Genomic DNA, 25,789 nt, shown 5'->3' on the forward strand with positions numbered 1-25,789 from the left:
ATTTATATTGATAATGGGACGAACTGCTTTGAAAGTCTGATTTGATATACTGCATGTATTTTGAATCCAGGTGCCAGTCTCAACGATTAATTGACGCACTTCAAAAATTTGCACAATGTCATGCGAAGCTTATCTAATGATCTCCGTGATTAGAATAACTGTATAAACGACGCTGAATCGCGTCTTGTGCGAAAGGATCCAGTAATATTTGGTTAGTGCTATGTATGAAACGTGTGTATTTCGTTAGTGTGTGTGTGTGTGTGTGTGTGTGTGTGTGTGTTTATCATGTGTGATGAAATACGAAATAAAAGGTCCAGGCCCAAGATTCGGGAAGAAAGTCAGACAAGAAACTGAAAATGAACTAACTGCTGTGGCAGTTTGGCAATGGCGAACAGTTCGGACGTGACGTTGAGCGCTCTGGTTGGAGGAAACCAGCTACAGCGCATGAAGTGTCAAGTAATTTTAATCGGACTATAGACGCATTTGCAGCGCAAGTTCTGAGACAGTGTTTACGTTTTTGCAGGCAAGACGCACCTCTTGGTAGCGCCATGGTACGCAAGATGGCCTCAGTGTGCAGTGAAGCGGCATTCCCGGCTCGGAGCATCGCCACATACTTCCTGGTGAGTGCGACAAATCCTAGCCCTGCCACGTACAAGGATGCTCCTAAAGTTTTAATTACCACTGCGAAGAAACAAAGTGACGCAATTAATTTTTTGTTTACATGCAGGCACACGTCTGCAGTCGTATACCCTGAAATCCCCGTACTATAGCAGACCACTAGAGGAGCCGAGCTAAATGCCGCAAACCATTGATGAAGTAGAGATGCGTTTGCCGTTTTGTTTTAGCGGCGTCCTATAGCACTGTAGAGCGTGGATTTCAGGATGTACGATGGCCGCAGACGTGTACCTCCAAACAAAAGTAGTTACGTAACTTTATACTTTCCGAGGTGAAAATTAAATAGTCACCCTATGTCTTATCTCACAAAAATACCTACCCAAGCGATACAAAAAAATGGTTCAAATGGCTCTGAGCACTATGGGACTCAACTGCTGAGGTCATTAGTCCCCTAGAACTTAGAACTAGTTAAACCTAACTAACCTAAGGACATCACAAACATCCATGCCCGAGGCAGGATTCGAACCTGCGACCGTAGCGGTCCTGCGGCCAAGCGATACACTTAGATTTTATTCAGCTTTGAATATATTGTAGTGCAGATCAAAACAAGACACACGTATTTCATTTATAAATGCCCAATCGGTCGTTAAACGGGGTGAAACACGCCGCTGGAAATAACTGAGTTTAATACTTCTGGATAAATACCACTGAAACGGTAACAGATATAAAGCAACTTCAAATAAAAATATGTATGTTACAAAGGTGCAATCAGATTTGTCCAAAAAGTCATCTTTTCCTTAAGTCTCTCCTCATAACTATTTTTTTCATTTCAAGAATTCACTAACAGCAAAATGTATAGCCTCGTTATTACCAAATTCAGTCGTATATATGATGAAGTGGCATTCCAAAGATGCATTCGTCAAAAATAAGTTAGAAATATCTCTATGTCGCCCCCCCCCTCCCAATCACCACCACCCCTACAGACGTAATCTTTTCACATTTAATTATATTTGGAATTGTTTGCATTTGATTATATTTGCAACTGCTTGCAAATTATTGTTGTAACATTGTTGTAAATCTGTACAATAATGAAGTGTAGAATTGTTTGGGTCAAAAAAATTGCTGAATGCACTTTCATTCCTGCCGTCAAGCACAAACACATGCGCCTTTGGAATACCACTTCATCGTATGTGACTGAATTCGGTATTAATGAAGATATACGTTTTGCTACTAGTCAACTATCAAAGTGAAAAACAAAATAGAGAAGAGGAGCGGATTTCGAAAAAAATTTCCTTTTCGACAGCTTTCCTGAGTTTAAACACTTCCGCTGGCCGCGAGACTCCCCAGACTGCATATCTGGGATGCCTTGCAGGGTGCTATTCGGAAGAGATCTCCACCCCCTCGTACTCTTACGGATTTATGAACAACCCTGTAGGGTTCATGGTGTCACTTCCCTCCAGCACTACTTCAGGTATTAGTCGAATCCATGCCATGTTGGGCTGCGGCACTTCTGCGATCTCGCAGGGGCCTGCACGATATTAGGACGGTGTACCAGTTTCTTTGGTTCTTCAGAGTACTTCATATTGTGATAAGTTACTTTATTATGGTGAAACAATGTATGACATTTTCGTATGGTTGTTCTGTTTGTATGTTTTGGCGTTGTTTGGTTTGTTTGTTTAATTTTTTATGTTATGATTTTTCTGTTACGTTATGGCCACATAAAAGAAGAATTTATGTTCGTTGCCTTTTTATTTACCAAGCGAGGTGGCGCAGTGGTCAGACACTGGACTCGCATTCGGGAGGACGACGGTTCAATCCCGCGTCCGGCCATCCTGATTTAGGTTTTCCGTGATTTCCCTAAATCGTTCCAGGCAAATGCCGGGATGGTTCCTTTCAAAGGGCACGGCCGACTTCCTTCCCCGTCCTTCCCTAATCCGATGAGACCGATGACCTCGCTGTCTGGTCTCCTTCCCCAAAAAAACCAACCAACCAACCTTTTTATTTTCCTGGCTTACTGTCATTCCTGCTTTTGCGTCTTAGGTGACGACGGGCCTGGAGTTGGTGGCGCTACCCCTGCTGTGCTACGAATTCGCGTTCCGGGAGCGCGTGCTGGAGGGACAGCTGGAGAACTTCCGCGGTGACCCACAGCCTGGAGCGCTGGCCGCCGCTCTGCCCGGCAAGATACGGCAAATGCACGGTCAGTAAGGCACCGGCCCTCTGCAATCACTCCATATCCAGGCTGTAGGCCACATGTCGTCGGTGTATATCGATAGTCCACCGATCCATTTTTTTAAATTAATTTCATGCGGCCTGCCACGTCTTCGTATCCTCTCCCAACCACTTCATCTCGAAAGAGCACTTATGCCCCCAAAGTCATCAATTATTAGCTGGGCGTATTCCAGTCCATGTCTTCTAAAGTTTATACCGTCTATAGCTCCGTCAACTACCATGAGAGTTATTTCTTGATGTCTAACCTCCTGCCCAGTCAACCTGTACCTCCTGTGTTCTTATCTTATCACTCCACCTAATTTTCAACCTACTTCTGCAGCACCGGATCCCAAAACCTTGGCCGGCCGCTGTGGCCGAGCGGTTCTAGGCATTTCAGTCCGGAACCGCCCTGCTGCTACGGTCGCAGGTTCGAATCCTGCCTCAGGCATGGATGTGTGTGATGTCCTTAGGTTAGTTAGGTTTAAGTAATTCTAAGTCTAGGGGACTGATGACCTAAGATGTTAAGTCCCATAATGCTTAGAGCCATTGGAACAATTTTGAACCAAAACCTTCGATTGCCGTCTTCTCTGGTGACCCCATAGTCAGTGATAACTTTCGCAAAATGCTGCATTCCAGACGTACATTCTTAAAAAATTCTTCCACTGTTTCACGCCAATATTTGATACTAGTACACTGCTTTTGACCCTAAATACCCTCTTTACCTGCGACAGTCTGCTTTTTACGTCCATCTTGTTTCGTTCTCATCTGTTAATTTGTTTCCAGGATGGCATAACGCTTTCACTTCGTCTACGTCGTAGTCCCCAATTTTCATGTCTAGCTTATTACTACTCCTCTTTACTTTCAAGTTTCTTTCATTTACTCATTAGGCTGTTCATTCAATCTCAATCCTGCTTTTCTACTTCATTTTCACTGGGGATAGCAACGTCATCAACGAAGCTTATGACTGACATCCTTTCACTCTCAACTTTACGAGGGTGAGTCAATTAAAGACCATAAATTTTTTAAATATTATTTATTGTGCAGAAGTGGTACAAATCTTCCCCACGCTCAATGCAAGTCCTCCAGCGCTTACAAGGTGCAGAAATTCATTTAGAAAAAAATTCTATTGGTAGTCCGCGCAACCACTCATGCACCGCTTGGCGTACCTCTTCATCAGAACGGAACTTCTTTCCTCCCATTGCGTCTTTGAGTGGTCCAAAGATGTGGAAATCACTTGGGGGAAGGTCTGGTGAGTATGGTGGATGAGAAAGACACTCAAAATGCAGGTCTGTGATTGTTGCAACTGTTGTACGGACAGTGTGGGGCCATGTTTGTCATGTTGCTGAAGGACACCTGCTGACAGCAATCAACGTCGTTTTGATTTGATTGCAGGCCGCTGATGACTTTTTAGGAGATCTGTGTATGATGCACTGGTGACAGTGGTCCCTCTAGGCATGTAATGCTGCAAAATGACGCCTTTCTCGTCCCAAAAGAGAGTCAGCATAACCTTCCCTGCTGATGGTTCTGTTCGAAACTTCTTTGGTTTTGGCGATGAGGAATGGCGCCATTCCTTGCTCGCTCTCTTCGTTTCCGGTTGGTGGAAGTGAACCCAGGTTTGGTCCGCAGTAACAATTCTTGCAAGGAAGCCATCACCTTCTCGTTCAAAGTACCGAAGAAGTTCTTCACAACATCAACACCTCGTTCTCTCATTTCAGGAGTCAACTGCCGTGCCACCCATCTTGCAGACACTTTGTGAAACTGGAGCACATCATGCACAATGTGGTGTGCTGACCCATGACTAATCTGTAAACATGCTGCAATGTCATTCAGTGTCACTCGGCGGTTTTCCTTTACTATGGCTTCAACTGCTGCAGTGTTCTGTGGAGTCACAACTCGTTTTGCCTGACCTGGACGAGGAGCATCTTCCACTGAAGTCACACCATTTGCGAACTTCCAACTCCATTCGTAGACTTGCTGCTGTGACATACATGCATCACCGTACTGAACCTTCATTCGTCGATGAATTTCAATAGGTTTCACACCTCCACTACGCAAAAACCGAATAACAGAACGCTGTTCTTCCCTAGTGCAAGTCGCAAGTGAGGTGGCCATCTTTATACTGATACAGTATGTGTGCATCTGCACTATGCTGCCACCAACAGGCCATTCTGCACGCTGTTTGTAGCACGCTTACCAACTTACAGGATAACGGCGCGAAATTTCGATTTGTTATTACAAATTTAAGGTTTTCATTTGACTCGCCCTCGTAATTCCCTTCCTGAATCTTTTATTTCAGTCATTGACTCTTCGATGTACAGACTAAACAATAGAGCCGAAAGATTATGTCACTGTCTTACACCACTTTTAACCTGAGGACTTCGTTCTTGATCTTTACATTAATGTGACCACCTGTATAACCACATTCTGCAAAAAAATGTTCAAATGTGTGTGAAATCTTATGGGACGTAACTGATAAGGTCATCAGTCCCTAAGCTTATACACTACTTAACCTACATTATCCTAAGGACAAATACACCCATGCCGGAGGGAGGACTCGAACCTCCGCCGGCATCAGCCGCACCTTCCATGACTGCAGCGGCCGAGACCGCTCGGCTAATCCCGCGCGGCCACGTTCTGCAGCATGGACGACTGCGCGACGTGCGGTAAAAAGAGTCAATCGGGTTCTGGGAGGCACTGACAGGGATGTGCAGCAAAGGCGACTATAGTGCCTTGACCACTGCGCTAGGTTTCTCAGTTGAGGATCCATGATGCGTACAGCCCCATCGAGGTGGACCCACAGATTCTCCTTTAGCTTTAAATGCGGAGAGTTTGGTGGCCATGGGAGTACGGTAAACTGATCTTGGTGCTCTTTGAACCACGCACAGAGACTATGAGCTGTGTGACACACTGCATTGTCCTACTGGTCGATACCGTGGTGCCGAGTAAAAACAAACTGCATGTAGGGGTTGATCTGGTCCCCACGGAGAGACTGCTTCCAGGATGACGAGACCACCCAGGGATGCATCCGACCTGGACGCTTCCAACGATTGTTACAGGGTGTTTGCTGTCAGATGTTTCACGCAGTACACGCCTACAGTTATCTTTCCAATGGAGCATAAAACGTGATTCATCTGAAAATGTCACCTGTTGCCACTCAGTGGACGCGCAATGGCGGTGACAAAGTGGTTATTGCTCATTGGCGCCGAATTTAGAGGATGGTCACATTAAAGTGACTGGACCGTGTATCAGTCGCCTCCTTAAAAGAGCGCACTGGTCCCTACAAGGAATGGTCCACCAGTTGCAGCCATGTAATATAGCCGAAGAACAGTGGTCGGCCGGCCGATGTGGCCGAGCGGTTCTAGGCGCTTCAGTCCGTAACCGCGCTGCTGCTACGGTCGCAGGTTCGAATCCTGCCTCGGGCATGGATGTGCGTGATGTTTAAGTAGTTCTAAGTCTAGGGGACTGATGCCCTCAGATATTAAGTTGTGTTGGGTTGTTTGGGGAAGGAGACCAGACAGCGAGGTCATCGGTCTCATCGGATTAGGGAAGGACGGGGAAGGAAGTCGGCCGTGCCCTTTGAAAGGAACCATCCCGGCATTCGCCTGGAGCGATTTAGGGAAATCACGGAAAACCTAAATCTGGATGGCCGGATGTGGGATTGAACCGTCGTCCTCCCGAATGCGAGTCCAGTGTCTAACCACTGCGCCACCTCGCTCGGTCAGATGTTAAGTCCCACAGTGCTTAGAGCCATTTGAACCGTTTTGAACAGTGGTCGTATAAAGATCGTAAGTGACAGAAACCGGAGACGAGGGTCAAGCCTTGGCAATGGCAATCGGTTTCAAACCCGTCAGAAATTGCTGCTGTCGACGATGGGGGTGCATCCAAGTACACTCCTGGAAATTGAAATAAGAACACCGTGAATTCATTGTCCCAGGAAGGGGAAACTTTATTGACACATTCCTGGGGTCAGATACATCACATGATCACACTGACAGAACCACAGGCACATAGACACAGGCAACAGAGCATGCACAATGTCGGCACTAGTACAGTGTATATCCACCTTTCGCAGCAATGCAGGCTGCTATTCTCCCATGGAGACGATCGTAGAGATGCTGGATGTAGTCCTGTGGAACGGCTTGCCATGCCATTTCCACCTGGCGCCTCAGTTGGACCAGCGTTCGTGCTGGACGTGCAGACGCGTGAGACGACGCTTCATCCAGTCCCAAACATGCTCAATGGGGGACAGATCCGGAGATCTTGCTGGCCAGGGTAGTTGACTTACACCTTCTAGAGCACGTTGGGTGGCACGGGATACATGCGGACGTGCATTGTCCTGTTGGAACAGCAAGTTCCCTTGCCGGTCTAGGAATGGTAGAACGATGGGTTCGAAGACGGTTTGGATGTACCGTGCACTATTCAGTGTCCCCTCGACGATCACCAGTGGTGTACGGCCAGTGTAGGAGATCGCTCCCCACACCATGATGCCGGGTGTTGGCCCTGTGTGCCTCGGTCGTATGCAGTCCTGATTGTGGCGCTCACCTGCACGGCGCCAAACACGCATACGACCATCATTGGCACCAAGGCAGAAGCGACTCTCATCGCTGAAGACGACACGTCTCCATTCGTCCCTCCATTCACGCCTGTCGCGACACCACTGGAGGCGGGCTGCACGATGTTGGGGCGTGAGCGGAAGACGGCCTAACGGTGTGCGGGACCGTAGCCCAGCTTCATGGAGACGGTTGCGAATGGTGCTCGCCGATACCCCAGGAGCAACAGTGTCCCTAATTTGCTGGGAAGTGGCGGTGCGGTCCCCTACGGCACTGCGTAGGATCCTACGGTCTTGGCGTGCATCCGTGCGTCGCTGCGGTCCGGTCCCAGGTCGACGGGCACGTGCACCTTCCGCCGACCACTGGCGACAACATCGATGTACTGTGGAGACCTCACGCCCCACGTGTTGAGCAATTAGGCGGTACGTCCACCCGGCCTCCCGCATGCCCACTATACGCCCTCGCTCAAAGTCCGTCAACTGCACATACGGTTCACGTCCACGCTGTCGCGGCATGCTACCAGTGTTAAAGACTGCGATGGAGCTCCGTATGCCACGGCAAACTGGCTGACACTGACGGCGGCGGTGCACAAATGCTGCGCAGCTAGCGCCATTCGACGGCCAACACCGCGGTTCCTGGTGTGTCCGCTGTGCCGTGCGTGTGATCATTGCTTGTACAGCCCTCTCGCAGTGTCCGGAGCAAGTATGGTGGGTCTGACACACCGGTGTCAATGTGTTCTTTTTTCCATTTCCAGGAGTGTAGTTTCCGAGCGAAGATTGTGAAGGGAACTGCATGCAATGGACATCTGCAGTCGGATACCTCGCAAAAGGTCGTTCCTTACAGCTGCACATAAAACCGAATGGATGATAAATAATGCAAAAATTTTAAAAATACTCCTATTTTCGTTTAAGAACTGATAGCAAATTTGTGACAAAACATATAAATGTAAGATACGCTGACGTGCATATGACAGTTATCAGGCTATTGGGGCTACGCATCATCCAACAGGCCATAATTCTGGAACAATTACACTGGTGTCCAAAAGTAAAGCAACAAACCGATTTCCCCATCCTGTGTCTAATTCACTATGTAATCATACGAACTGTCAATAGATGTCCGTACGACCGCGTTCTGTACGGGAGATGACGTTCCGGTCAACGGACAGCCACGCCATCAATGACTTCACAGCACCTATCAAACTGGGTAGTAGAATGAAATTTTCACTCTGCAGCGGAGTGTGCGCTGTTATGAAACTTCCTGGCAGATTAAAACTGTGTGCCGGTCCGAGACTCGAACTCTGGACCTTTGCCTTTCGCGGGCAAGTGCTCTACCAACTGAGCTACCCAAGCACGACTCACGCCCCGTCCTCACAGCTTCAGTTCTGCCAGAACCTCGTCTCCTACTTTCCAGCACACAGTTTTAATATGCCAGTAAGTTTCATATCAGCGCACACTCCGCTGCAGAGTGAAAATCTCATTCTGGAAACATCCCTCAGGCTGTGGCTAAACCACATCCCTGCAATACCCTTTCTTCCAGGGGTGGTAGTTCTGCAAGGTTCGCATAAGAGCTTCTGTGAAGTTTGGATAGTAGGAGACGAGGTAATGGTAGAATTGAAGCTGTGAGGACGGGTCGTGAGTCGTGGTTGGGTAGCTCAGATGGTAGAGCACTTGCCCGCGAAAGGCAAAGGTCCCGAGTTCGAGTCTCGATCCGGCACACAGTTTTAATCTGCCAAAAAGGTTTAGTGTTTGCCATGTATTCCCACATCCACAATCGCTGTGTACAGAGGCACAGGCGGTACAGTATGACACGGAGACCTACCAGGATATCTCCGGCGTATTGCCATAGGAAGAATGGAAGCAGGACAGTCGCAGATTGATGTGGCCCGACGGCTTAATGTGAATCGTTCTGATGTTTCTCGGATGTGGCGACAGTTTGTAGAGACCGAAAATGTATTCCGAAAACCAGGGCAGGGCCGACCACGCGTGACATCGGAAAGAGAGGACCGTTATTTGGCTGTAAGGGCACGTTGGTACCATCTCAGTACGGCACGGCATCTGGCATCTGACCTCCCAGCATCCCCTGGACGTGTTGTGTGGAGGTAAATGGTGTACAGAAGACCTCCGAAGAGTGGCCTTTATTGTTGGAGACCTGCTGTATGTGTATCTCTGACGCGTCTTTACTGAAGGGGACGTCTAGAGCTGAGTCGTTTACATGCCATCTGGGCGGTCGGACAGTGGGCCATTGTTCTCTTCAGAGATGAGTCCCGATTTAGTGTGGAGAATGATTCTTGACGGATTCGCATCTGGAGGGAGCGTGGAACACGATTTCGGGAGCCAAACTTTGTGTAAAGAGATCGATATCGAGGAACATCGCTGATTATGTTGACCGCTCGAACACATCGTCATGAAACTATACGGGTGAATCGGCAAGTTTTAATTGCTGTCAGATATCGCAAGGAGGTCTTCGGACTTCATGTACGGTTCCTGCAGGGTGCTGTGAGCTCCAACTTCGTATTAAAGAACGAGAACGCTCCACCACATAGAGCACGGGTCGCTGATGTTTTCCTGGAAACGAAAGCGTGACCCGCTCGCTCTCCCAGTTTGAATCCCATACAGTACGACTGGGGAGGGCTTGGGATATGGGTTGCACGTCGTCACCATCCACCAACCACTCTGCATGAAAAGTGGGCGTTATTGTCTCAACTTGAGATTGATGACGTCATTCACAGCATGTCCTATCGTTGTCAGGTCTACACTGCTGCCACAGGTGGTCACTCCTCGCACTGTGCACATCAACCAGCTGTCGGAATGTGTGTGCGAATCCATTAAGTTGGAGAAAAACGAAGAACATTTTTGTCCTTCGTTATTTATGTTGCAGTTATTCACGGACTGTATTCTTTACATTGTTTCTACTTTACTATCACCTGATTATACTGTTTTGTTGCAAAATAAACGCAACCTTGCAGAATTTCCCTTTGTTGCTTTAATTTTGGTTCAAATGGCTCTGAGCACTATGGGACTTAACAGCTGAGGTCATCAGTCCCCTAGAACTTAGAACTACTTAAACCTAACTAACCTAAGGACATCACACACATCCATGCCCGAAGCAGGATTCGAACCTGCGACCGTAGCACTCGCGCGGTTCCAGACTGTAGTGCCTAGAACCGCTCGGCCACACCGGCCGGCCTTTAATTTTGGATCTCAGTGTATTTGCATTGATGCCACTACTGCACTGAAGATGTGCGGATGTCATGTTATACCCAACACTCACGGTACTTGGTATTATTAATAATTTATAACATATCAATCGATTCTGCTAAGAAATTCGTCAGTGGAGTAAAAGGAATTGGCCACCAATAAACCCTTAAGGCCCCTCGTAAGCAATAGTAGCTAACTTCTCATGGCTTTTGGCAAATTATTGTGAATGTATAGTTCCTGAATAATGGGCACCACTGTGGTCCGAAGTAAGTGATTTTAAATCTCCATGTAGTTTGTTCTTAACTCTAGTATCGATTCCGGGACAGAACTGTTGGTCTGAAAATGTCATTATGGAGTTAGCACCTCCAGTTGCAGTGCAGGAAATTCACTCCACATTAATTCTTGTTACACTCTTCTGGCTGCCTCGTGATGACTGGGTGTTGTGTGATGTCCTTAGGTTAGTTAGGTTTAAGTAGTTCTAAGTTCTAGGGGACTGATGACCATAGTGTTAAGTCCCATAGTGCTCAGAGCCACACGCTTCTGGACTTGTAAAACGTTAGCTTGGCTTCATGAGTTACCCCAAAAAATGGTCCCGTATGATACTAGGTGATGAAAGTAAACGACTGTACTAGCCTTTCTACTATCTGGTCAGCTGCATCTGAAAACATCCCAAACTGGAAATAATGATATGTTTAGGTGCTTTAGTAGTTTTGTGGCGTGTAATTCCGAGTTGAATTTATTATCATGTTCTTAACTGAATAATTTATCACTTCAGCTTCTTCTATCCGTTTGGCATCACATTTTAGGAAAGAGACCTTTTACAGGAAAGGAACTGCATGTATTGTGTCTTTTCAAACTTTAGTGTCAAAGAACGGGCTACAGAAAATTTATCAACGTCTCTGAAAACTTCGTTAATATGTATTCCTAAAACTACAAACTAAGCTGTCCACTGCAAACGATTCTGAATTTTCCTTTTAATATTTGCTGTTTGACTTTCTTAGAAAGAACGCTATCGTGCTTCTTGTACACGGGCTTCACCATCATCAAGCAGATCTTCAACATCGTCCTGCTCATTGGACAAAGAAAGGTAAGAAACATTTTGAACTAGTCTTAGACAAAATGATGAAATCTCTCCTATCAACTTTTGTTGTTGTTTGGTTGTGTTATCCTTTTAGTTAAATGTGCTCCATCTGGTTCGGATACGGATAATTTGATGAGCAAGACATCAACGTGATTTCACTATCATACCCCTCGAACCACTGTAGCACGATTCTGGCTTTGTGACACTGACATTTACTCTGATGGAAAATCGCATTGCCGTCGGAGAAGACACCAAGCATAAGGGATGCATACGGTTCCCAATGAAGTTCACGTACTCCCTTGTTGTGATGGTTCCTTCGATTACTACCACTAGAACTCATGAAAATCAAGGTGAATACTCCATGTAGCACTGTACCACCCCGACTGGCCTGTCCATCGCACGTTGCATTTTTCGAGCAGCCATTTGCCTGGGTGGCAGCATATGCAGGAACGACCATCGATCTTTTGTAACAAGGAACATGACAAATTTGACGAGGAAATACGCTTCCATTTATACATGGCCCATTTTCGGTGTTCTCGTGCCCACTATAATCGCCGGCTGCTGTGGCCGAGCGGTTCTAGGCGCTTCAGTCCGGAAAGGCGCGACTGCTACGGTCGCAGCTTCGAATCCTGCCTCGGGCAGGGATGTGTGTGATGTCCTTAGGTTAGTTAGGGTTAAGTAGTTCTACGTTCTAGGGGACTGATGACCTCAGACGTTAAGTCCCATAGTGCTCAGAGCCATTTTTGAACTATAATCGTAAATGATGGTGCCGTTGGGTCAACATGGGAACACGCATGGGCGGCGTGTTCCGATACATTTATCTTAACCAGCATAGCGCTCTGCCGTTATATCAACCACAGATCACCATCCTGCTTTACAAAGTGGACAAGACTCCAACCTCCACGTATTGATGAAGTTTGGAGTCCAACATCTTGTCGCGTACTCTTGGCTTCACCATCCTGCAACCGCGTCCCACAGATGCTTTCGACAGTACCAGACAAACAGCCTGGCTTCGGTGTTTCTGTGATGCTAGTCACAAGGAGCCGTTCCTTGAAAATCTGCCCCTTGTAGATGTCACTTGTGGATTTTCCGATTTGCAGTCCATAAAGTCGCTCAAATGAGTACCCATTCGTCTCTGCTCCATGTACATAAATAGCCTGACACAGAAAGTGAAGGAGCCATAAGTGGAGGAGGAAATGAAATGAAACTTGATGGGTTGAGAAGCTATGTGACTTTCTCTGCGATTGCAAAGGACTTGACAATACGAGCCCACTTCTCAGTATGATGTTACATCCTCTCTGGCCTGGAACCATCCACTGATTCGGTTGTGAAGGATGTGATAAAGCCATGGTATACTTTTCTGAAGCAAACTGGTTCACAAGTGTCGTAACTCGTCCTTAATGTCCTGGTTACTCCGCTGGGAAGGAGTTGACGACCGAGCTGTTCCTACACTTTTCGTATTTGGGACAGATCTGGGGATCTTGCTGGCCATGGTAGTACCTCAACACCATGCAAACACATCATACACATGCCTGTCACGTGTAGACGAGTGTTGTCATATTGAAAAATGGAAGAAATATACTACTGTATGAAAAGCAACACATAAAGACACACGATGTTCATGACACACCATTGTGCCCTCAGAGTAGCCTTGATCAAATGGTTCAAATGGCTCGACCACTACGGGACTTAACTTCGGAGGTCATCAGTTCCTAGAACTTAGAACTACTTAAACCTAACCAACCTAAGGACATCACACACATCCACGCCCGTGGCAGGATTCGAACCTGCGACCGTAGCGGTCGCGCGGTTTCAGACTGCAGCGCCTAGAACCGCTCGGCCACTCCGGCCGGCAGTGCCCTTGATCACTACCAGCCGTGACCTGATGGCTTCCCACACCATGGGGCTAGGAATAACAACGCTCTGCCACTCCAAAACATTGGAAGAATGGAACCTCTCCTAAAGTCGCCAGCATGGTCACCCAGAAGAAGTGCACTACCACGATTCGTTGCTGAACATAACGTTATTCATCATCAGTCCATGCATCCTGGTCATGGTACTACTCCAAATGCAGTCATCTGTGTTGTGCTGTTGATAGAATCTACGCAGAGGGCAGTACTCCCAAGTGTGGCTGCAGATAGTCTCCGACCAGTGGTGTGGGATGACACACTACGTGGCAAGGTATCTGTTACTTGTTCACAGAGGCAGACATAGTTGTGAAGGAGTTACGATGTGCTTGGTGCATAGTAAGGCGACTGTCCGTTATGGGGATCAGACACAGTAAACCGGAATCTAGATGATGCATTTACCTGCCCTCATGTACCCATGTGGCCCAACATGGGCCACTATCACAACTGAATGCCCCAAAACTCTGGATATTGCCAAATGGAGACTCACAAAGAGGCATCTTTCAAAGTCTGTTAACTGCTGCCGGCCTGTGTAGCCGAGCGGTTCTAGGTGCTTCAGTCTGGAACCGCGCGACCGCTACGGTCGCAGGTTCGAATCCTACCTCGGGCATGGATGTGTGTGATGTCCTTAGGTTAGTTAGTTTTAAGTAGTTCTAAGTTCTAAGGGACTAATGACTTCAGATGTTAAGTCCCATAATGCTCAGAGCCATTTGAACCGTTTTTGTTAACTGCTGATAACGCTGTCTCACACGGCTGTGGAGCACCTCTTAGTCCTTCACAATGGTTCCTCAATGCCATATGCTGTTCAAGCCTCTTATATATCTTACCAGGCCTGCTAACGACGTTAAACACGAAGAACACTAACGCATTACCTACCCACCGATGGTGTGAATGCGTATGAAGTTCACCGACACCCGACCATGTCATCTGGATGCTTCAGCTGTTTTGCCTGGCAGCGAACTTTCCTTGTCACGTCACGTTCCTGCTACACCAACAGACTTGAAGTGGGTAGTGGTCATAATGTTCTGACTAATGAGTGCAGAAGTAACTTTGCATGATAGATGGTACCATCACAGGTCCACAATCATGATAGGACTGTCTGAAACACTGTGCTCTGTTTGATTTCGCCTAGCCTGCTGTGCCCTTTTCAGCGCTTCGAGTACCGTTTGGGCTGAGCTTCTCTCTGGCTGTTCCCAGAGTGATCCCCGGCTGGTGATGGCGTGGGTGTGGGGCTTCTCGGCCATGCATGTCGCCACCACAGCAGTGGCTCTGTGGTTTGGGGTTCGCACCTACTTCGACCTGGACATCGTCACCATGCTGGTGCTGCTCTACCTCTTCCTCATATCTGGGGGTAAGTCGAAACACAAAACCACTGCGCTTCAGCCATGTGCTACACTGCTAGCCATTCAATTGTCAACACCAAGAACTACAGCGAAATTCGACTTATTGTGCTTATACAGCAAAGTAGTTATTATTGTTGTGGTCTTCAGACCGAACGCTGATTTGATGAAGCTCACCATGCTACTCTATCCTCCACAAGCTCCTTCTTCTTATTCCCTCTTCTTCTTCCCCAGTAACTCCTGTAACCTACACGTTTGAATCTGCTTACTGTATTCATCTCCTGGTCTCTACGACCTTTACTCCCTACATTTCCCTCCAATTCTAAACTGGCGACCTCTTGACGTCTGATAATGAAAGTAGGAATATTGCATGATTTGGAGGTATCAAAGTGACAAATTTAGTAGACCTCTGGAAGCAGCAATGACTCTAACACAGCCTGGCATCAAGTCGAAATAAGCTTGGACGACAGAGCCTGCTAAGTCATTAAGTCCTGCTTCAACTCTACACTAGAGTCCATCACTCGTAAAGTGGGCGAGTGTGGTGTGCCACAGCCTTGGAAGGGTGGGTTAATCATCAGGACGACGTGCTCACGAGGGAAACAATCGAACTTTTCTGCATCGAGGCGTGTCAGCAAGAAAAACATCCGGTCTTGTGTTATCTTGCTGAACGATGCCATGGATACTTCGAAGACAGGACAAGGACATAGGCTTTAACATGTCAGAAATTCAATGCCTGCTGTCCAGTTTACCGACTATGCCACCCAGAGGTAACCATGTTGTGTGTCCAGTATCACGATACACTACCTGGTCAAAAGTATCCGGACAAATTGTAACGCTCAACTGACAACTAGATGTCACGAGAGGTGGACCCGCCAGTGTAAAACGAGGCGGGGAGTGTGAGTGGGGAAGCGCTAACAGCAGGATGGGTTGGTCAGCAGAGCTTAGTGACTTCGAATGTAGACTAGTTATTGGGTGTCACCCCAGTAAAAAAACATATCAGGTACAGTTCAGCCTTTCTAAATCTGCGCAAGTCCACTGTTCGTGGAACTGTCGTAAAGTGGAAACGAGAAGGAGCAATCAGAGCTAAACCAAGACCAGGGAAGGTTCGTGTGATGACAGGCACAGTGACGTTGTTAAAATAATCGTATGAAATCAGCGGGAGTAATCAATCGTGAGCTCTAAAGGGCTACCAGCATCCAGCTAGCACAATGATTGTACGTAGGGAGTTAAAAAGAAATAGTGTCCCCTCTTAAGACACATATTTCTGTGGTCAGTGCTGAGCGTCGCTTGAGATCTACACCTGCACCTGTACTCTGCTAACAATTGAAGGTTGGCTCAAATGGTTCAAATGGCTCTGAGCACTATGGGACTTAACATCTGAGGTCATCAGTCCCCTAGACTTACAACTACTTAAACCTAACTAACCTAAGGACATCCAGAGAGGGAAGGAGCCCCTGATCCCTGGCACGAATCTGCCCCGAGGTCCAGTGAGCCGGCCAGTCTGTGGATGGTTTTTAGGTGGTTTTCCATCTGCCTCGGCGAATGCGGGCTGGTTCCCCTTATTCCGCCCCAGCTACACTATGTCGGCAATTGCTGCACAGGCAAGTTCTCCACGTACGCGTACACCACCATTACTGTACCACGCAAACATAGAGATTACACTCGTCTGTGAGACTGACCCTGGGGGGGGGGGGGTCTACCAACTGCACATTAACACTGGGTTAGGTGTGGGGCGGCGGAGGCGTGAAGTGGACTGCGGTAGTCGTCGTGGGGTTGTGGACCACTGGGGCTGCGGCGTGGACGGAGCCTCTCCTAAGGACATCACACACATCCATGCCCGAGGCCGGATTCGAACATGCGACCGTAACAGCAGCGCGGTTCCGGACTGTAGCGCCTTGAACCGCTCGGCCACAGCGGACGGCAGAGAGGATGTTCCACCGTATCAGTTATCAGGGATCAGTTATCAGGGACTTTTCCTGTTCCATTCACGTACTGAGCGAGGGAAAAATGATGGTTTAAATGCCTTTTTGCGTTTTGTAATTAATCTAATATTGTCTCAGGATCCCTTGTGTTGTAGTGTATATCCCTAGCTATCATTCAAAGCCAGTTCTCTAAAGTTTTGTGAGCAGACTTTGTCGGGATAGTTTCAGTCTATCGTTAAGAGTTCAGTTATTTCATCACCTCTGTAACATTCTCCTGCAGGTCAAACAAACCTGTGACCATTCGTGCTGCTCTTCTCTGTATAAGTTCAGTGTCCCCTGCCGTTCCTATTTGGTATGCGTCCCACAAATTTGAGCAGTATTCTAGAATGGATGGCACGAGTGATTTGTAAGCAGATTGATTGCAATTCCCCAGTATTCTACCAATAAACCGAAGTCTACCACCTACTTTACACACGACTGAGACCATGTGATCATAACATTTCATGTTACTACTAAGTGTTACACCCATGTATGTTCAAATGGTTCAAATGGCTCTGAGCACTATGGGACTTAACTTCTGAGGTCATCAGTCCCCCTAGACTTAGAACTACTTAAACATAACTAACCTAAGGACATCACACACATCCATGCCCGAGGCAGGATTCGAACCTGCGACCGCAGCGGTCCGCGGTTCCAGACTGAAGCGCTTAGAACCGATAAGCCACACCGGCCGGCTGTAACGAAAGAGTGTACCTCCTAATGAGTAGATCATGAAACTTGCCCCCCTTCTTGTAGCGGTGTACCGTAGGTCTCTAGAAGAGCGTAGCGTTCCAAAAGATTGGAAAAGGGCACAGGTCATCTCCGTTTTCAAGAATGGACGTCGAACAAATGTGCAGAACTATAGACCTATATCTCTAACGTCGATCAGTTGTAGAATTTTGGAACACGTATTATGTTCGAGTATAATTACTTTTCTGGAGACTAGAGATGTACTCTGTAGGAATCAGCACGGGTTTCTAAAAGGACGATGGTGTGAAACTCAGCTCGCGCTGTTCGGTCGCGAGACTCAGAGGGCCATAGACACGGGTTCCCAGGTGTTTCTTGACGTCTGATACAGTTCCCCACAGTCGTTTAATGAACAAAGTAAGAGCATATGGACTATCAGACCAATTGTGTGATTGGATTGAAGAGTTCCCAGATAACAGAACGCAGCATGTCATTCTCAATGGAGAGAAGTCTTCCGAAGTAAGAGTGATTTCAGGTGTGCCGCAGGGGAGTGTCGTAGGACCGTTGCCATTCACAATATATATAAATGACCTGGTGGATGACATCGGAAGTTCACTGAGGCTTTTTGCGGATGATGCTGTGGTATATCGAAAGGTTGTAACAATGGAAAATTGTACTGAAATTCAGGAGGATCTGCAGCGAATTGACGCATGGTGCAGGAAATGGCAATTGAATCTCAATGTAGACGAGTGTAATGTGCTGCGAATACATAGAAAGAAAGATCCCTTATCACTTAGCTACAATATAGCAGGTCAGCAACTGGAAGAAGTTAATTACATAAATTATCTGGGAGTACGCATTAGAAGTGATTTAAAATGGAATGATCATATAAAGTTGATCGTCGGTAAAGCAGAATCCAGACTGAGATTCATTGGAAGAATCCTAAGGAAATGCAATCCGAAAACAAAGGAAGTAGGTAACAGTACACTTGTTCACCCACTGCTTGAATAATGCTCGCCGGTGTGAGCTGCGTACCAGATAGGGTTGATAAAAGAGATAGAGAAGATTCAACGGAGAGCAGCAGCATCACTTAGTAACCGCGAAAGCGTTACGGAGGTGAGATACTCCAGTGGAAGACTCTGCAGGATAGACGCTCAGTAGCTCGGTACGGGCTTTTGTTGAACTTTCGAGAACATACCTTCACCGAGGAGTCAAGCAGTATATTGCTCCCTAATACGTATGTCTCGCGAAGAGACCATGAGGATAAAATCATAGAGATTAGAGCCCACACAGAGGCATACCGACAATCTTTCTTTCCACGAACAACACGAGACTGAAATAGGAGGGAGAACCGATAGAGGTACTCAAAGTACCCTCCGCCACACACTGTAACGTGACTTGCGGATTATGGATGTAAATGTAGAAAGCATTTCAAATGTTTAAAGTTGGTCATTAATTGTGTGAATTAACGTAAATCAAATTTTTGTTGCACTTGAAATCCGTTATATAGGCACTTCGACCGGATGACCGGCTTAGCCAAAGAGACAGAAGACATAAAGAAGTAACACCGTGTCCTAAGTAGAGCAAACTGAACAACTCTCCGCCAAATGGACATGGTACATGATACAGCACAAGGAAATTACGAAGCCTTTGCTAGTACAATAAATTCACGTATTCACATGGATTTAAACAAGTGAAATTTCTTGCTTGTGCTGGTTCTAGTACTAATGTTCTCTATGCCGGTTTAAAAGTCACTGTTACGAAATTCGAAGATAATTAATTGCATTTTTTTATCTAGTCACACAGCTATGTAAATGCGTAGCTATATAGTACGAGAAACAGTAATACAAAACAGTTCTAAATTGGATGATGTAATGAGCAAAAGATTTAATTCTCATCTTATGTCGTGTCAGTACTTATGGCTCCAGACTACTTCTTGTCAAAGGGACGATATAAAGGTCCATGTCTGTCGACATTTGTGAAGATACCTTTTCATCGCATTTTCATTCATGTGCAAAGGAAAACAATGAAATTTGTGCATCAGTATTCTGTACATAACTAAAGAGGGCTTTCTTTAGAGCATACACAGACTTCACACTGACCACTGTCCTCAATCAACAAAATCCTAGAACATACCGAATGCATTTCCAATGTAAATTACAGTTACCGAAGTAAAAATCTCGCTTGACACACATTCTGTCCACGGCACGAAGACTAACATACAACTCCACGTTCAAACAAAGATTGTATTCCTCGACCCCGAGACAAAGATTAACTACTTTTGGCGCACTTGAAAAGCTATATATCACAGAATCAAGTTCTAGAGTGCTCTAGAACCGGCAATTGGTCAAATTAACATTTGCACATAGTTTTCTGCAAACACGAGTGAACAGTTACGAAGAAAACACGCCTCTTGAGATCAGTAAAATGTATAAGAATAAAAGTAATTGTATATTATTGTCAATAATAGTGAAACACAGTTCTGTGAATATTATGGTGTATGTCACATCTCCAAAATAATTTTTCATAAACGTACAGTCATAGGAAAGACAATATAAAATTTTAATCTTTCATATTACAGTAATTTTATAAAAGAGTTTCTTTACGGAAAACTAGAAGAGTTCCTTCATTTAATAGGTAATAAAATGATCAGTGCTACAGAAGAATGCTAAAGATTACAGGGATGGACTGCATAACTAATGAGGAAGTACTGAACAGAACTGAGGAGCCAAGAAATTCGTGGTAAACTTAACTAAAAGAGGGGATCGACTTCTACGACACATTCTGAGACAGCAATTTATCACAAATTTAGTATTGGAGAGAAGTGTGGATGGTAAAAATCGTAGGCGAAGACCAAGAGATGAATACATGTAAATAGGCTGAGTGAAGTGGCGTAGTGGTTAGCAGTCTGGATTCGCATTCGGGAGGACGGTGGTTCAAACCAGCGTCCGGCCATCCCGATTTATGTTTTCCGTGATTTCGCTATATCACTGCAGGAAAATGCCGGGATGGTTACTTTGAAAGGGCACGACCGATTTCCTTCCGCATCCGTTGGGGCCGATGGCCTCGCAGTTTAGTGTCCTCTGCCAACCAAACCAACCAATCAACCATGTAAACAGATCCAGGAAATAGGCTGCAATATTTATTCGGAGATATAGAGGCTGCACAGAATAGAGCTGCTTCAAATCAGTCTTCTGACTGAAAACCTCAACAACAACAAAACAACAACCTGCAAAGTGCGTGATATACACAACTTAAGCTCAAATAAAAGAAATAGAACTTATAATTAAATTCTGTTAAAAAATAAAAGTAATGTTGAAAAGTGTTATTGAAAAACTTGGAAAAGGACGAAAATTAAATAAATGTTTCCATACAATATACCGATTCCACAGGCTCGTTTCATGTACTTGAGATTTGCAAATTCAGGAAAAACATAGCTCAAAAATAACGGAATCGCAAATTCGTCGAACAGTATTATGATCTACTATTGATCAAAGATACCCGCAATTCTGATTCCAAGGCGCAGAACGCTAAATAACAAAACCACTGACAGATAACATTTTTAAACAAGATACGCTAATCGCCATTAGAATTGCTACATCAAGAAGAAACGCAGATGATAAACGGGTATTCATTGGACAAATATATTATACAAGAACTGGCATGTGAGTACATTTTCACGCAATTTGGATGCATAGATCCTGAGAAATCAGTACCCAGAACAACCACCTCTGGGCGTAATAACGGCCTTGATACGCCTGGGCATTGAGTCAAACAGAGCTTGGATGGCGTGTACAGGTACAGCTGCCCATGCAGCTTCAACACGATACCGCAGTTCATCAAGAGTAATGACTGGCGTATTGTGAGGAGCCAGTTGCTCGGCCACCATTGACCAGACGTTTTCAATTGGTGAGACATCTGGAGAATGTGCTGGCCAAGGCAGCAGTCGAACATTTTCTGTATCCAGAAAGGCCCGTACAGGACCTGCAACATGCGGTAGTACATTATCCTGCTGAAATGTAGGGTTTCGCAGGGATCGAATGAAGGGTAGAGCCACGGGTCGTAACACATCTGAAATGTAACGTCCACTGTTCGAAATGCCGTCAATGCGAACAACAGGTGACCGAGACGTGTAACCAATGGCACCCCATACCATTACGCCGGGTGATACGCCAGTATGGCGATGACGAATACACGCTTCCAAAGTGCGTTCACTGCGATGTCGCCAACACGGATGCGACCATCATGATGCTGTAAACAGAACCTGGATTCATCCGAAAAAAATGACGTTTTGGCATTCGTGCACCCAGGTTCGTCGTTGAGTACAACATCGCAGGCGCTTCTGTCTGTGAAGCAGCGTCAAGGGTAACCGCAGCCATGGTCTCCGAGCTGATAGTCCATACTGCTGCAAACGTCGTCGAACTGTTCGTGCAGATGGTTGTTGTCTTGCAAACGTCCCCATCTGTTGACTCAGGGATGGAGACGTGGCTGCACGATCCGTTACAGCCATGCCGATAAGATGCCTGTAATATCGACTGCAAGTGATACGAGGCCGTTGGGATCCAGCACGGCGTTCCGTCTTACCCTCCTGGACCCACCGATTCCATATTCTGCTAACAGTCATTGGATCTCGACCAACGCGAGCAGCAATGTCGCGATACGATAAACCGTAATCGCGATAGGCTACAATCCGACGTTTATCAAAGTCGGAAACGTGATGGTACGCATTTCTCCTCCTTACACGAGACATCACAACAACGTTTCACCAGGCAACGCCGGTCAACTGCTGTTTGTGTATGAGAAATCGGTTGGAAACCTGCCTCATGTCAGCACGTTGTAGGTGTCGCCACCGGCGCCAACTTTATGTGAATGCTCTGAAAAGCTATCATTTGCATATCACAGCATCTTCGGTTAAATTTCGCGTCTGTAGCACGTCATCTTCGCGGTGTAGGAATTTTAATGGCCAGTAGTGTATATTCGTAGTTTTACTGCTTTTGTGCTCGCAGACGCAAACGCCAGGCATGATTTTGAAAAGAAATTCACCAACAGGTTATCTCACAAGTTCATGCACGTATTATTTCGCCTTCGAAACTACCACAGAATGACTCTCCATGTACACTCTATCTCTCTAGTTTTAACTGTTTGATAATATGGACGGCTCGTGACGTAACATCTCGTGTAGTTGTAGCGCGTGGCTTAAGTTCGCCGTGTTTTCGTGTTGCAGTGGTGCTGGCGCGGAGTGTCGTGGTGCTGGTGAGGACAGCTCGCCAGCAACTACAGGCGGTGAAAGCCGCCGGCGCTGCCGATTGCTGAGGAAAACCGCCGAAGCACCCGCCACCGGAACTCTACCGACAACTCTCGTGGCCACGGCCTCCGTTCCGTGTTTTTCAGCGGATAGCTGACGGGCCACACGTTATGCTGCAGCGAGAGTTGTGTTATTGGTCCAGACTGTTGATTCCTGAAGCTGTGCGGTGGCCCTTCGATGCAATTAGCAACAAGCGAGCCTTTGATGAGAGTCCAGAATACGGCATTCTTCATTGGGAATTGCGGATGTTCAGTTTCTGGATCAAATAAATCTTTAACCTTGTATCTCTCAATGAGCAGGATTCACAGGACGTAAATTTTTCTATTTTTCTTCGACTGTTATTTCCAGCAATAAAGACTGCCATTTCGACCGCAGGATCATTTTCGAGCAGGAAACTTTCATTCCCAAGGACATGCCAGAAATTATAAAAATTATGTTCTTCTAGCACATATCATTTTTATCCACGTGCCACGAAACGTTTATATACGCCCGAGGTTGAAATTCGTCTGACTAGTGCTTGCTGAGAAAATTTTGTACTTAAAAATGACGGCCGAAACTGTAACGGTGATGCTTGAACATAAAGCTAACAGTCGAAGGCGAAAAAAGGCTGGTAAAAAAAGTCGAATTTTCTTACAGAATAATACGATGTAATCACTTGGTTTGACTTGAGGCTGGTATAAAATTATTTGGCGAAAATGAACACGGCTGTTTAGAAAAGGGATATAGTTTCGACCGTGAATAGGAGAAAATATTGAACGGATCACGAAATTTTGTACGGTTTCCATTACAGACACATTCGACATAGTCAGAGGTCTGGAATGATACGAATTTTGTTTAGAGGAAGTCATACTGTCTCTAATGTCTTCCTTCCTTTGTACTCTATCCAGTAAGCAATTAGGAGGAAAAAATTACTTTCTTGCAAATGAAATTTGTGACTATTTTAAAAATGGTTGCAACTGTAATTCACTTTCAGTGAGCTGCCCTACTCTAAGCATGGTGTCAAGAAAAAGACATGTTGTTAGTTGCATCGAAATGTATTGTGTAGAATGAAAAAGCGATATGCCCGAAAACTTGTCCTGTCGTTTACTGAATACTTAACTAACATCTTTTCGGATGTCTGCTCAATCGTGTCATTACAAATCAAACAGATTTTCTGGCTGATATCTTAAGCGTTTTCTGTAAGCATTGCAGAAAATCAATGTGTGTGGCGAAAATGATCTGCATTTTTACTCTCTGCTGCCTCCTAAGAAACATTCATATGACTAGAAGTGCCCTACGTCATACATAGAAAGAAAAGTCAAAAATCGGTTTGTAACATTCAGCGTTCGATTTGTGAAGCAAATCATGTAGAAACTGGACGAAGTTTACTTTTTTAGATGCTGTGTTTATTAATAAAGAAGTACTATGACTGTGTTTACCATGTGCTGTCAGTTTCTTTTTTATGAAGTAATTTTTAATATTATTCTGCTGACAATGTTTGTATGGAGCATAGCATTACGTGTAAATGAAAATAAAAAGAATACAAGTTTCTGAAACGTGGTACTACACGAGAATACTAAAGAGTAGATGCGCAGATCCAGCAATTAATGAAAAGGTAAGGAATATAGCTGTGAAGAACAGAGTCTTACGGCACAACCTGAAAGGTAGGTGTGCGTTTAAAAAACATTGACTGCTCACGTAAGTGGTGATAGTCGAGCTCTTATACTTTCAACACACGCAAAATGTATAATTCTAATGCCACAGAAGGACAATTCGAGGACAGTATCTAACTTGTAAATCTGAGTAGAAATAATATCTATCTCTCTCTCTCTCTCTCTCTCTCCCTCTTTCACACAAACACACACACACACACACACACACACACACACACACACACACACACACATACCCACCCACCCATCCACCCACCCACACCCACCTACACACTCACAATATAGGCACACTTTCGAAGACTCAACGAAACGGAAGAAACGGGGCCAGCATACACTATGCGACCAAAAGATTTCAAACACCCCCCAAAACATACGTTTTTCATATTAGCTGCGTCTGGCTGCCACCTACTGTCAGACACTCCATATCAGCGACCTCAGTAGTCATTGGACATAGTGAGAGGGCAGAATGGGGCGCTCTGTGAAACTCACGGACTTCGAACGTGGTCAGGTCATCGAGTGTCACTTTGTGTCAACCGTCTGTACGCGAGATTTCCACACTCCTAAACATCCCTAGGTCCACTGTTTCCGATATGATAGTGAAGTGGAGACGTGAAAAGACACGTAAAGCACAAAAGCGTACAAGCCGACTCGATTGTTGACTGACGCAGACCGCCGACAGTTGAAGAGAGTCGTAATGTGTAATAGACAGCATCTATCCAGAACGTCACACAGGAATTCCAGACTGCATCAGGATCCACTGCAAATTCTATGACAGTTAGACGAGAGGTGAGAAAACTTGGATTTCATGGTCGAATCAATCAAATCAAATGTGTGAAATCTTATGGGACTTAACTGCTAAGGTCATCAGTCCCTAAGCTTACACACTATTTAACCTAAATTATCCTAAGCACAAACACACACACCCATGCCCGAGGGAGGACTCGAACCTCCGCCGGGACTAGCCGCACAGTCCATGACTGCAGCTAAAGACGATTTCAGGGTCGAGCGGCTGCTCGTAAGCCACAGATCGCGCCCGTAAATGCTATACGATGCCTCACTTGGTGTAACGAGCTTAAACATTGGACGATTGAACAGTGGAAAAACGTTGTGTGGAGTGACGAATCACGGTACATAATGTGGCCATCTGATGGAAGGGTGTGGGTATGGCGAATGCCCGGTAAACGTCATCTGCCAGCGTGTGTAGTGCCAACAGTAAAATTCGGAGGCGGTGGTGTTATGATGTGGTCGTGTTTTTCATGCAGCGGGCTTGCAGCCCTTGTTGTTTT

At 45.9% G+C, this 25,789-nt stretch overlaps 1 protein-coding gene across 1 annotated transcript in view; it reads left to right on the forward strand.

Moving 5' to 3' along the window:
* The window catches only part of LOC126210378 (uncharacterized), a 39,755-nt gene extending 15,486 nt beyond the window's left edge, over window positions 1–24,269 (forward strand). Inside the window, exons 2-6 of the mRNA XM_049939607.1 lie at window positions 524–620; window positions 2,656–2,812; window positions 11,572–11,657; window positions 14,756–14,909; window positions 22,771–24,269. Of these exons, the coding sequence (XP_049795564.1) occupies window positions 549–620; window positions 2,656–2,812; window positions 11,572–11,657; window positions 14,756–14,909; window positions 22,771–22,859 (558 nt within the window). The 5' untranslated portion in view covers window positions 524–548 and the 3' untranslated portion in view covers window positions 22,860–24,269. The remainder of the gene's footprint in view (window positions 1–523; window positions 621–2,655; window positions 2,813–11,571; window positions 11,658–14,755; window positions 14,910–22,770) is intronic.
* Window positions 24,270–25,789: the final 1,520 nt, after the last annotated feature.

Source organism: Schistocerca nitens, chromosome 10 (genome assembly GCF_023898315.1).
Source record: "Schistocerca nitens isolate TAMUIC-IGC-003100 chromosome 10, iqSchNite1.1, whole genome shotgun sequence".
NCBI lineage: Eukaryota > Metazoa > Arthropoda > Insecta > Orthoptera > Acrididae > Schistocerca > Schistocerca nitens.